This window comes from Primulina tabacum, chromosome 12 (genome assembly GCF_025594145.1).
Source record: "Primulina tabacum isolate GXHZ01 chromosome 12, ASM2559414v2, whole genome shotgun sequence".
NCBI classification, from domain to species: domain Eukaryota; kingdom Viridiplantae; phylum Streptophyta; class Magnoliopsida; order Lamiales; family Gesneriaceae; genus Primulina; species Primulina tabacum.
Window position 1 is genome coordinate 39026521 of NC_134561.1, and position 13914 is coordinate 39040434.

At 32.5% G+C, this 13914-nt stretch overlaps 3 protein-coding genes across 3 annotated transcripts; all 3 read left to right on the plus strand.

Moving 5' to 3' along the window:
* Window positions 1-5049: 5049 nt before the first annotated feature.
* LOC142520854 (uncharacterized) lies at window positions 5050-6634 on the plus strand. The gene is made up of 3 exons (XM_075624004.1): window positions 5050-5277; window positions 5944-6029; window positions 6116-6634. The coding sequence occupies exons 1-3, from the start codon at window positions 5050-5052 to the stop codon at window positions 6627-6629; spliced, it is 828 nt and encodes a 275-aa protein (XP_075480119.1). The 3' UTR covers window positions 6630-6634.
* Window positions 6635-7721: 1087 nt separating this feature from the next.
* LOC142521345 (uncharacterized) lies at window positions 7722-10084 on the plus strand. Its single transcript, XM_075624559.1, has 3 exons — window positions 7722-7864; window positions 7944-8111; window positions 9523-10084. The coding sequence occupies exons 1-3, from the start codon at window positions 7819-7821 to the stop codon at window positions 9837-9839; spliced, it is 531 nt and encodes a 176-aa protein (XP_075480674.1). The 5' UTR covers window positions 7722-7818; the 3' UTR covers window positions 9840-10084.
* Window positions 10085-13058: 2974 nt separating this feature from the next.
* On the plus strand, window positions 13059-13821 carry LOC142520665 (PRA1 family protein F2-like). Its single transcript, XM_075623750.1, has one exon. The coding sequence runs from the start codon at window positions 13138-13140 to the stop codon at window positions 13705-13707; it is 570 nt and encodes a 189-aa protein (XP_075479865.1). The 5' UTR covers window positions 13059-13137; the 3' UTR covers window positions 13708-13821.
* The last annotated feature ends 93 nt before the right edge of the window (window positions 13822-13914 follow it).

Genomic DNA, 13914 nt, shown 5'->3' on the forward strand with positions numbered 1-13914 from the left:
AATTAATTGAATTTTAATAATTATGGAGTAAAATCAAGTATTGGTACAATCGAATTAGATACTATTTGTACCAATTTAGATATCACATTTTAACTTCACAAATGACACATCAAAAGTCACTCAATATTAATTGAAATTATATTTTTTTATATGCTAAAATAATCAAAATTGAGTCTTAAAAGGGTAAAATCAACTATATGTAAGATCGAATTATGTGCTATATATACTAATTTAGGTACCACGTCTTTAATTTATAAATCTCATCATCAAAATACACTCAATATTAACTTCAAATTATATATTTTGACATCATCAAATAATCGAATTTGAGTATTTAGAAGATAAAATCAAGTATGTGGACTCGAATTATGTCTTATTTGTATTAATTTAGGTATCAAATTTTTACTTCATGAATGTCATTATCAAACTATATTTTGACATCCCCAAATAATTGGATATGAGTATTTAGGGAGTAAAATCATGTATTTATATATAGACTCTAATTATATACTCTTTGTACCAATTTAGGTATCACATTTTAATTTCACAAATGATGCCATCAAAAGACACGTTATATTACTTGAAATTCAAGTATTTTCTTACACATTTGAAGTATTCAAATAGCCAAATGAAATATGTGGAACACCATTATTTTTTTGCTAATTCCATGATTAGTGAGAAACTGTGTTTTTTCAAAAATTAGATGATATTAATAAGTTATCCTAATGCAATTTCAATGAAAATACTAACAATTACAGAATTTATGGTGATTGCTTGAAAATCCAGTTTTTTCTTACACATTTGGAGTATTCAAAGAGCCAAATTAAGCATTTGGAACTCCAAAATAGGTACTTTGTAGGTCAAAATAAATATCTAATCTTATTTAATGATGAGTAGTGAACTATGGTTTTTTTAAATAAATGACATGAATAAGTTATCATAATGCATTTTTCATGAAAAGACCAAGAATGATCGAATTTGTGATGATTACTCGAAAATATAATATTTTCTTATACATTTGGGATATTCAAAGAGCGAAATCAAGTATCCGAAACCCCATAATATGTACTTTGTATGTAAAAATAAGTATTTACTCTTATTCCATGATAATTGAGAAATAATTTTTTTTAAAAAATTATATTTTAGATGAAAAAGACATGTGCAATTTTTGTAGATAAAATTATATATTTTTTAAATAATAAAAGGATAAAATTGTAACTTTGGGTTTGTAGGGAGCTAAAACTAAAATTATATCATTGTTATTTACTAAATCTTCAAAAATTGTGGCGAGGTACTGAATTTTAATTCAAAGATTTGCAGAAGGATTTTTCACAAATTTACCGAAAATAATGTATTATTTTGTTTATCAAAATTTTAAATAATAAATAAATTTTTTTAAAAATATTTAATTTTTTTTAAAATCAAAATAGTATATTTTGATTAAAAATTTTAATTATTTTTAGGACGTGTTAAAAAAATATTTATCTTAAATTTCTAATTAAAATACATAATAATAACAACAATAATAATTGCAATTTACAGAAAATTAATATAAAAAAATTCACGACGAAACTTTTTAAATAGTTGGAAAACGTGATAGTATAAAAATTCATATTTTATTTAATATGATAGAGAATAGTGAAAAATAAATATATAAAAATTAAATGAAATGATATAATCAATGCAGATAGTTAAAAGTAGTTTATATTTCGAAGGGACATAAAATTCGAATTGGAATTTTAAAAAAGAAATTAAAAATATTATAATTACATATTTATTATTTGTGTTAAATTGACTTTTTTATATCGAATAAGTGAAACAATTAATAATAATAATAAATAAATTTATAAAATCATATTTTGTTTTATTTATCAAAATTTTAAATAATAAATAAATATTTTTAAAACGTCAAAATTGTCATTTATAAGATGAATAAATTTTGATTAAAAGTTTAATTATTTTTTAGAACATGTTAATAAATATTTATATTAAAATACTAATTAAGATACATAAAATAATAGCAATTAACGGGCAATCAATATCAAAAAATATGATGATATTTTTTAAAAAATTTTAATTTTGTATAAAAAAGTATATTATATTTAATATAGTAGAAGTAATGATAACTAAATATATACAAGTAACACAAAATAATAACCAAAATTAAATCAAATGATTAACCAACATAGACACTTAAATATAATTTATATTTCCAAGGTACATGAAATTCAAATTTGAATTTTTAAAAATAAATTTAAAAGACTTCACATTTAATTATATATTTATTTTCTATGCAATACTAATAAAGATTTCTTTTTATAACAATTTTTTGGCGAGAATTTTCCAAATATGACAAAGACACTGTTTTTATATATACTAATATCTGCGATGTAAGAGATCTTATTTTTTATAATCAACGAAAAAACTTACCAAGTATGTGCATTTGAACAAATAATTAAAATACAAATTAGCAAAATGAATTACAGAGCATACGATTAGAAAATAAAAAAATTATCCTATAAATTTTGAAAACCTCCTTAAATACAACGTTTGTCATTGAATTTTTCCCATTGCTCTCATTATCAAATATCAAAATTTTTAGATTTGACCACGACTAAAACGAGGTTGTTCAAAAGAAATTCTACATGAGATAATGATTAACCCTGACTTTTGTTGATTGTCATTGCGTGTAATACAATCAAACGATATTGTCTTTGTTGAAATTTTGAAGAAAACCCTAGATCAGAAGAGGTTGATGACATTCTTGGAATAAACACATTTTTTCCAGCATTACTTCCAATCAGAATTTGTCCTTCCAAAACATGGTTTCCTAGCTTCATCACAATTTAGTGTCATTGCATAAGCCAATAGAATGATCTATGTTATGCAATAACATAACCGGAGTTCCAACCTTCAAGTTTAACTCGTGATTTGGTACTCCTGAATATCTTATTCCATTTAAGAATTTGGGGGTATGCACATCATTCAGCATATGAACATATATATATATATATATATTCAAGTGGCACGTTGTATCAGAATTTAAATACAAACTTCCATCATAATGGTTTAGAGATATCATGTATTCATTAATATACTGATCGACATCAAGATTTTTGGTGCCAAATAGCTTTCTGCTGAAAATATGCAGCATCGCTGATAATGATGACCGAAGACGGATACATACTCTCAACTATTGTTGCAATAGGATCATCACAATCTTTTAGCAAAAGTTCATCAGGAGTATCGATTGTCACGTAACCATCATTCGATTCTCCAATTTTTCCATCTTTTATATTAGGAATCCAATCAGAAAATTCCTTTGTTTTAGCAAATTTTTCTTCATAACCTAAATTTTGTAATCACATGTTTTTTGTCAATCTCAAAACTATGCAATGTCTCCAGATATATGAAGAATTGATGGTGATGAGAACAATATCTTGCCTACTTCCTTTTCGAATAGCATATATATAGCTAGATCTAATACAATAAGTTATTGTTTATTATCACAAAAACTAAAAGATCTAACAATTTCTCCATTTTTGGTGATGACAGAACCTAAACCCCAGAGATAATACGAGATAAAAAAAATGAATTTCATTGAGATAATAAATTTCATTGTTACAAAGAATAGGAAAACAATAAAAAAAACTATTGCACCTACGTATAAAGAAATATATAATCTACCTCCTAAACCAAGATCTTCCACCTCCTCCGAATCCACTACCTCTCTTTTGATAGTCTCTCTTCTTCTTATTCTTCTCCTCTTCAGCTGCTGCTCTTCTTCTAGCTCCGTCTATCCTTTGTCTGGCATCTTCTATCCTTCACTGTTCTTCTTCCTCCTTTTTGGCATCACCTTTCTATAAATGATCTAGCAATCACTTGAGCTAGCTTTCGGTCTAGAAGACTCATTTTTTGGGTCTGCCCACTTGCTCTTGTTCTCCTCAGCAACAAGAAACTTATGATCTTTCTTTTTCTTTAAGGATTTTTCTCATCCTTCCACCGTCTTCTCAAACGGTTTCTTTTCAACATTTTTGGCCCTGTTACAATCAACAATAAAATGACCTTTCTTGTCACAGTTATAACAAGCTTGACCATCCTATGTCTGGCCTTTTTTACAATAAGGTTTAATAAATTTAAATTGATTTTTGCGCGTAAATTTACTGAAATTCCTTGCAAATAGAGACATTGCCTTGTTGCTTAGTTGCTCAGTAGAATTCTTGCTTGAAGTTTCTTCGACCGGAGGAAATCAACGGTCGTAGCTAGAGCCTTTGTTGGTTGAGAGTAGATGGCTCTTCTTTAGTCCGAATTCTGAGTTCAAAGCTTGTTTAGATCCATGGATTCCCTTATTGATACCATATTCACATCCCATTCTCTGGGCAATGCTCACATCACCTTCAAGGCAATTTGATGATTAGAATGTCCTTACCTAGAGATGCAAGTTCAATAATGATATTGATAAACCGTTCATCGAATTCATTTAGAGTTTCTCCAAGCTTCATCTTGACATTATCGAACTTCTGAATGACCACAATTAGCTCCGTCTTCTTTTTTTGGTCGTTTCTCTCACAAAAGTTGAGTCAATTTCTCCTATATTTTGTTAGCTGTAAAACAAGATTTAATATTACAAAGCATATTTTTATCAAGAGTTTTAAAAAAGATATATTGGTCACATTATAAAGATTGTCTTTCTTTTTATCCTCTGTAGTCCACTGTAATAGATGCTTCTCCACCAACTGTGGAGCACCGTCAGATATTGAAACAACTATATTTGCCTTTAGGAACTTCATTGGTGCTTTAGTAATGATATACCATATGTCATCATCTTCTGCAGATAAGCGTGTTCGCATAAAAAAATTTCAGTCATCATATATACTTTAGAAAACATTAGTCTTATTGAAAGAAACCATTTGAGCATATGTATATCAGAGGTCGAGAAAAACCTGCTCTGATCTCTGATACCACTTGTTAGGATCGAGTTATAGGTTAGATGAGGGGCGACTAAACTCTTTAAAATATTTTTTTATATCTAAAACAGTATAAAATAATATGACCGATCTTGACAGTGCTAGCTGTAGATCTAATTATGATTTACGAAGCCCAACATCATTTTCCGATCATACCATATTCACTCAACTTTCAAATGATATAAGAACTTTGGAGTGTTCTATCTCCTTCATCGAGCAAAATTTGACTGATGATGCAGTTGATCGGATTCCTGAGCAATTCGAAGTTAAGCTAGTTGAGAAACAGACCAAAATCCTTCCCAAGAATGAGGTATCTAGTACTCCTACACATTCCCATGCACGTATTACTGCTGTATTGAATCAACCTTAGCCCAATTCTTCACTGCCTTCTGTAAGAGATTTTCTGCAGCAGAAGAAGTGATCAATTCCATTGCCCAAGAAGCCTCTGCCCAAATAACTGTCGTTGTTCTTGCTCCTATCGTGATTGAAAGTCTAGATTCCATTGTTCAATGCATCCTCTGTCATTAATGCAGAAGAGAATATTTTTGTTGCTGCTCTCAATTCAGATTGAAAATCTGAATTTAAACTCTTAATCATTGGGCTTGTTGATCTTTGCAATATGTATATGTTAATTATTTGCGAATTGTGTTTATGGGTGGAGTTGCTGATTCAGCAAAATTAAGAAAGTTTTTTTTTAATCTTAGCTCGGAAAGGATAAACAGGTGTTTAGTAAAATTTGAACCAAGTAGAGTTTCCTCATTCTCCCTCAATTAGGAAACAGTTATTGCGTTTTGTGCTAATTACTAATATTAATTACATAAGGAAGTAGCAATTTTCATCGTCAGGACAAATAAAAGAATTTGATTTTCTACCTTTTGCACGGCATCACCGTGAAGGAAACAAGGAAAAAATATTCCAAATCGGAGATAGCTCTTGTTTCACACTCATTTATCTCTGGTTTATGTTTTTCGGACAGGTGATTATTGGCTCCCCAGATCTGAAAGCCAACCATGCTATTCACCAGCATGTGGAAATTATGTCTGAGAACCAGAAATACAACAAGTATGGTTCAAATTTTACTTTTTACATTGTGGTATGTTCTCATGTTTGTTTATGTTTATTGAATTGTAAATGAACGATGGATTCAGATTGGTGAAGTTGCTGGAGGACATTATCGATGGTAGCCGAATTTTGATTTTTATGGATACTAAAAAAGGGTGTGATCAGATAACCAGGCAGCTGAGAGTGGGTGGTTGGCCTGCTTTGTCCATTCATGGAGACAAAAGTCAAGCAGAAAGAGATTGTGTCCTATCTGAATTTAGGGCTGGCAAGAGTCCCATAATGACAGCTACAGATGCACGGATCTTTCTCAGTTTGTCTTCTTTTTTTGGTTGTTTTTTGGGGTTGGATTCTCTATTCCTGAATGCTATAAGGCCTCGTTGTTTTGCACGGCTAGACCGTCCGTGTGCCCTGTGTTTTCTATTTCTCATCATTCACTCAGGATTTGACCTGTTATCTTTCTTGATTGACACCAAACACAGAATCTACGAACTCTGGTTCACGGTATTCGATATGCATGTAAATTACCCACGATTAATTAAGCCTTCCTCATATAGCAGTCTCATTTATGAGATGATGAGACCAGCAGCCACAGTAGCTTAGTATTTGTTGAAATTGATAGTATATGGCGATTTGTTAAGTTGGCTTCATTTTGTTAGAAGGAATGTCGTACAGATTGGGACTATCATTCTCATTATGAAGTCTTGTGTATTACATTCACCTTGAAGCAATAAGAAAATTATTGTCAGAAATTGATATTGTAAATTTAGTTATTGACTATGTGAAGATACTGTGTTGAATTTAATAACCTGGCTAAAGTAACTACTTGTGTTCGTATCTGCCAGATGTGAAGTATGTGATCAATTACGACTTTCCGGGATCTCTTGAGGATTACGTCCATCGCATAGGCAGAACAGGAAGGGCCGGAGCCAAAGCCACCGCCTACACCTTCTTCACGGCTGCTAATGCGAGACTTTCCAAGGATCTTATTAAAATTCTGAAGGAGGATGTACAAGTGGTCAGTCCTGAGCTTGTATCAATGGGACAGGGCTCCTCCTCCTCCTCCTCCTCCTCCTCCTCCAGGCCAGCTTTGTGAATAAATTTCAGCCTCTTTAATCTGTCATTTACTATAATGCTACCTTCCTAGAATTAGGTTGGGACGGAGATTTAAATGGTTCCTTTTGTTTCTAATGATATGTGATTGTTCAACGCTTAACAGCTTTCGGCGGCTCTGGAGATCGTGGAAGGGGTTATGGCGGTGACGGTTCTTGGAACGATCGATCGTCTTGAATATTATTTGTTTTTTCTACTGAACTTGTGGTCTCACATGTATGTATTGTATTATCTTGTATTGGATGTGTAGAGAAGTAGTTATTTTGGAGGGAATTACTATTTTCTATTCTACTCTGTTGACTATAATTGGTATCGAACTCTTTTTGAGAATTCGGATCCTTGATAACAAAATCAGAAATAATTAATATTTTTGATAATTTGATGGAGACTAACAAAATGCGTATGTGCGAAGAGTTGATATCTTGTAAGACGATCTCACGAATTTTTATATGTGAGACGGATCAATTCTACCGACATTCACAATAAAAAATAATGTTATTAACATAAAAAGTAATATTTTTTCATGGATGACTAAGATAATAGATATGTCTTGCAAAATAGATCCATTGGATCACCTTACACAGATTTTTGACATTTGTGAAAACGCCGTCGCGTGAGAACATAAAGCAAAACCCCAAACGCGTAGAAATCAATTGAGAGAATTTGGAACCGAGCAAGAATGACCGAAGAAGGACTCAAACTCTTCACCAACAAGCCCAAAAGATGTAATCAAACGCCAATCTTTGCTCTTCTTTTTCATTCATTTCTGATGATGATGATTTTTTTTTTTTTTGGTTTTGGTAGCGAAGCTGAAGCCTGTTACACCATCGACCATAGCTGCCTCTTCGTCAACGGGGACTGCCTCTGTTGTTCCTCCACCCACGCCGCCGCCTCCGCCTCCCAAGGAATCGTTCGCTCGCCGTTATAAGTTCACGTGGCCACTTCTATTGGCTGTCAATTTCGTCGTCGGAGGTTTTTATCCTTGCATTTCTGTTTTTTACACGTGTGTGTTTCTTCGATTGTCTTCTCGCATTTGTTTAGAAATGATCACTTAGACAGATTGAGATGAAATGGCTAGTTTGAAATAATTTTATCTAGAAATATGAAGACTATCTTCATCAACTTTCATTTCTGGCAGTATTTTTCGAAAAGGTTTAATTTTGATGGGTTGCCTGACTGATTAGTTTTCCCAGAGACATGAAATAGAGAAGTGTGTCCTCAACTACTAAAATTAGTTACCAATGCTTGGGTTATTCTGTCAGCTTCCTTGAGGTTTACAGGCTAAAAGTGATCGATCAACTTTACTATGATCTCTGATGGACATCAATGAATTTCCGATTTGACTATAGTATTTTCCAGATTTCATTTCAGGCTTTTTTGAAATGATATCAAGGATCTTTATTTCAGGTCCTTCTTTTACTTTTCTGGTATCTTGAGAAATGCTGAAACGGAAACTTTGTCGATTTTGTCTTTGAACTTGATAACATCAATTGTTTTAGGAACTTCACTTACCAGATTTGTTCCTTTGGAAGAATATTTAAAATTATTTATCCAAGAAAAGTACATATTCAATCGAATAGGCATCAAATTGATGAATTGACTCTGTGTATGTGTCATTAAGAATGGAAAATCGGGATAACCTCTATAGTGAATGCCACCCTATTTATTTACCTTCTTTGTATCTATTGTCTCCAGTTGTGATCCTGTAAAAGTTTTATCTTTTCTCTGCTTCCGAGAATTAAACAAAATGCTGTGGTGTTCCTCTTCCAAATCCGTTCTTTTCATGTACTTTTACCATCATGAACATGAACCATCTGTAGCTCAAGGAACAGAGACATCCTCTTCCACACTCTATCTTTATTAAATAATTTCTTCTTACTTCTACAAGGGCTTTGTTTAAAGTTTTAGTTTGTATGGACTGAATTTGGGAAACAAATTACAAAATGGTGGCACGTTTAATAGAAATGTGTTCTACTTATCTCATAGGTTTCTCAGAAATTTGATGGATAGAGTGCATAATTCTACTATCATTGAATTATTTCTCTAATTTTGTTCTCATTATTTAAAAGTATCTTTCGATTCGAGTGGAGTAGCTGGTCTGTCATTGATTGAAGCAAGAGTTTACCAATTATGCACCTTTCAACCTCCTTTTTTACCCGTGTATACTCTACTAATGCCCGTGCTAAGAATCGGCTTATTTGTTTTCTTGGTCATTGTTTTATGACTTGTATCGTTGGTGCTTTGACACTGCATAAAATATGATCACCTTCAGTTTTTTTAACTGTTCCCTGTGTCAACTTGTATCAATCTTTTCGTGAGATTTTGTTTTGAACAAAATGTACTCATTCACTGATGAATTTCTCGTTGTTGCAATTCTTCATAGCCTATCTTTTTACAAGAACTGGAAAAAAAGATGTGGGACCTGAAGAAGCAGAAAAACCAGATGCTCCTGCCACATCTACGTCTACATCACCTCCTGCTGCTCCGGTTAACATCTCTGAAAATTCAGTTACTCGACCCACTGTTGAGCCTGTACAACGTGCACCAATCCCGGAGGATCAGCAACGCGAATTGTACAAATGGCTGTTACAAGAAAAGAGGAAAATAAAGCCCAAAGATGGTGAGGAGAAGAAACGGATTGATGAAGAAAAAGCCATTCTCAAACAGTTTATTCGAGCCAAGTTCATCCCAAATTTGTGATTCTTGACTTGGAAAATCGATTCGAACAGCACTTGTAAAAACATCAATCATCACTGTTCATATTAGACATCTGATAGATATCGTTGTTGCTAGTGCAGAACTATTGAGTTCTTTGATGGAATTTCGAAGACTAAAAAAGGATTCTTTTTCTTGAATAGAATCTAGGTATGAAGAAATGGGCAAGTTTGTATATCAACAAGCATGATAAACGTTTAAAAATAATCACAAGATTTTCTTTTAGTTTGTATATCAACAAGCTAGTATGATTATTAATATCTAATAAATATTATATTTTAAATTAATTTATTAATGTTATTTTTTCTTTGTAGAGCTTCGAACTACTAATAGTACAAACGCATAATAAACTTTAAAATCAATATCATACTTTCTACACGTTCAAAGTTTGACGAAATTTATAAATCACAATCCTTTATTTCGAATGGAATATGTACTTTATTTTGCCTTTGAATGGACCAAATCGTGTGGAGTTTTCTGGCGACAGTGACGATGCTGTTGTCCTTGTCTACCATAAATCTTAAGTGCCACTTTCAACAGAAGAAGCAGGAGGTTATCATCCTCAGCGATTCCTTTGGGTCATCTTGGAATATTGCCTTTTATTGGAGAAACCATCCACTTCATCTCTTGTGCTGATTCAGACAAACCTGAGACTTTCATGAACAAACGACGTCTCATGTAAGTCGTCATATATACTTTATTTTGGTCTGTGTCCAGACAATAAAAATCTATAAATTTTTATGTAAAAAAATTATGATATTTTGTCCAAAATGTTTCACACTTATTTGGAAGTCCGACAATAATATCAACTGATGCAGAAGTAAGCAAGATCATTCTGCAAAGTGATGCAAATATATTAGTGCCATCTTACCCTAAATCTCTGACTGAACTCATGGGAAAATCCTCTATCTTGCTTGTGAATGGAAGTCTGCACAGAAGAATACATGGCTAATTGATTGGTTCTTTTTATCAAATCTCCCAACCTAAAAGCACAGATTACCACAGATATGCAAAAGTATGTCATGGAATCCATGGATAAATGGTGCGAAGAAGATTCACCTGTGTTTATTGAAGATGAAGCTAAACATGTAAGTCTTTAATTTCATATATGGTTAATTCGTTGGGTATAAATATTTCTCTCTTTTTTTCACCGGTAAATTGTATTTCTTTGATGACAGTGTTCAGTTCAAGTTCTAATTGTATTTCTTTTTTTCACAAGTAAATTGTATTTCTACTTATACGAGGAATAAAATTTAGTAGAAGCTAGCCGAGGGTGTTCATCGGTCGGGTCGGTTCGATTTTTGGTTTTTTATTTCGGTTTTAGAAATATATAATTCGATATCCGAACCATTTTTCTTCGGTTCGGTTTCGGTTTTTTACCAAAACGGTTCGATTATTTCGGCCGGTTATTTCGATTTTGGTATAATTATTTAAATTAATAATATAAATATATTATAAAATATAATATGTTAACTTTCTACATGTTTTCTTAGTAAAATATTTAAATATAAAATCTAAATTAATTAAACATACAACAATCAACTAAAAATTGTTCAAAATGGTTTTTCATTAACTAAATATCATATCAAAATATATAATATAAATAAAAATATTAAAAAAAGTATTAATTTAATGAAATTTCGGTTTTTTCGATTTTTGACATATATAATCCGAAACCGAACCAAATAAACTTATGTTTTAGCATTTATATCCGAATTATAAAATTCGGCTTTCGGTTTGATTCGGTGTTCGGTTTTTTCGGTTTGGATTTTCGATTTTTTCGATTTTATCCGAAGTTTGAACACCCCTTGTTTAGCTAGCCATCTTCGTGACAAATATTTGATAAGATAAGAACATGTTTCTTGATTACCAATTACTCCTATTATTGATAATTCAAGCTAAAATAGGACGTCAGCTAGCTTCATTCTTCAAGAAAGCCATTGCTTTTTGGACTATTTTGTTTTACACCTATAATTTGTAGGTCTTAATTAAGTGTAATTAAAACATTTAATTAAGTGTGCTTAAACACAATTAATCGCATTTATTTATTTTTTAAAATTTTTAATTTCGAACGTATGTCATTTTATTTTAAAATAATAAATTATGTTTATAATTTAGATGTTTATTTTTTAATTCTAATTATGATTAAGCATGTCTGATAATGATTTAACAAATATTTAGCATTTTTTAAAGTGGTCTAGTTGCAAAAACAAATAAAGATTGTAATTTTGAGATTTTTATGATTTTATAAATATGAGAATTAATGCATTAGACTTAAATTTATCATATTTATGTATTATTTTATCTATTTATTGGTTTGAGATAATTACAATTATACTAAAAATAAAAAACGTTTTTTCACGCTTAAGCCTGTGTTAATCTCGCTTAAGCTTGAAAAGTTTAGAGTTCGACATCCACACTTTGGGGCGCTTCACACTTTTTAAAACCTTGCTACAAAGTAGTCTATTATAGGTCAACGAAGATGAATGAAATGCAAACATAATGGACAATTTTTTGCCTTCCACTTATTAATAATTTAATATATTTCAAAATGTCTTCCAATTTAGTCGGGCAGTCAAGGCCCGTTATAAAAATGTTACTGAGCCCAAATACACCAAATATTTATTTATTTATTTATTTGGAATTATATGATTTAAAGGTTGGTGTTTTAATTGGTAATGCCAGCAAATCTTTTGTACTATCTAATCTATACCAAACAACGCAACAGGCCACGTTGTTCAACTGCAGGCAGTCTTATCTTCTGAAAAGTGTAAAAGCCCAACTGCCCACCGCGGAATGAACGAATTTCAACTGAGCCATTCACTGTACAACTAGTAATGGGTACTGAGTTAAATCTTAGAAATCTTGATGGCACGGTGTTTTTCAAATCTTCCTCGATGAAATTCCAAAAAAATCGCAAAGAGTCACCGTTCTCTGTCGAATTTAAGTATAAAATAACGGCTATAGTCATAATTCAATAGATCAAACTCCTTAATCTTTTTCGATCTTCATAAAAACGTTTAGTCGTTTCTAGAATGTTTTGTGACTTAGCTCGTGATCGAATTCGACTCGCTAAATTCATTGGTTACATTAAATGATTCTATACAAAAATGCCTCATTTTTCGATGATGGTGTTTGGAACATATTTTTGCCAGCAGATTGGATTGGAGGACCACTAACTATCTATTTATTTAATTTATTAAAATTATACCATAAAGACCGACTTTCTGGTACTCTTCATTTCCTCCGCCCTCTACTTTCTTCCAAAAACCTCCTCCACGAAATGACGAATTACGGCACAATCCCCACCTCCTCTTCACCCTCCGGCGGCCACATAGAGTACATCTCACGGGCCAAGGAACGCATCAAATCTGGACTCGGCACGCGCCGCCCCTGGCGTGAGATGTTCTCCTTCCACTGTCTCAACCTCCCCAAATCCTTCCGAGACTCCATCTCCCGCGTGAAGACCAATGCCGGCTACTTTCGCATGAACTACGCCATCATAGTTCTGGTTATCATCTTCCTCGGCCTCCTGTGGCACCCGATCTCGCTCATCGTCTTCATCGTCATGATGACGGTTTGGTTGTTCCTCTACTTCCTCCGAGACGACCCGCTCGCGATCTTAGGCCGCACGATCTCCGATAAGGCGGTGCTGCTAATTCTCTCCGTCGTGACGCTTGTTGTTCTGCTGCTGACGCACGCGACCACGAATATTCTTGTGGCGCTGTCGATCGCGGTGGTAGTGGTTCTGATCCACGCCATCGTGAGGAAGACCGACGATTTATACTTCGACGAGGAGGCGGGAGGCTTGTTGAGATCTGCGGGTGGTGGAGCTTCATCGTCCTCCTCTTGATTTTCTTGGTGTGCTCGACTTTTGTGGGATTTGTATTGTATTGTATTGTATTATTTGGAAGGAAATCAATCGGTGAACGTATAATAATATTATTCCTTTTTTGGATGAAGTATTTTCAGTTAGTTCCAAGGATAAATTTGATGATTTTTCCCAGTAAAAAAAAAAAGATAGCCCCATTTTTTAAATTACAAAAACTTCCATTTAAAC

Excerpts from the sequence above, each read along its gene's own strand:
- LOC142520665 (XM_075623750.1), top strand. The coding sequence starts at position 13,138 with ATGACGAATTACGGCACAATCCCCACCTCCTCTTCACCCTCCGGCGGC.
- LOC142521345 (XM_075624559.1), top strand. The coding sequence starts at position 7,819 with ATGACCGAAGAAGGACTCAAACTCTTCACCAACAAGCCCAAAAGAT. Across the intron at positions 7,865-7,943 it reads CACCAACAAGCCCAAAAGAT|CGAAGCTGAAGCCTGTTACA; the intron begins GTAATCAAACGC and ends TGGTTTTGGTAG. Across the intron at positions 8,112-9,522 it reads TGTCAATTTCGTCGTCGGAG|CCTATCTTTTTACAAGAACT; the intron begins GTTTTTATCCTT and ends AATTCTTCATAG.
- LOC142520854 (XM_075624004.1), top strand. The coding sequence starts at position 5,050 with ATGACCGATCTTGACAGTGCTAGCTGTAGATCTAATTATGATTTACGA. Across the intron at positions 5,278-5,943 it reads AAATCCTTCCCAAGAATGAG|GTGATTATTGGCTCCCCAGA; the intron begins GTATCTAGTACT and ends TTTTTCGGACAG. Across the intron at positions 6,030-6,115 it reads GAGAACCAGAAATACAACAA|ATTGGTGAAGTTGCTGGAGG; the intron begins GTATGGTTCAAA and ends CGATGGATTCAG.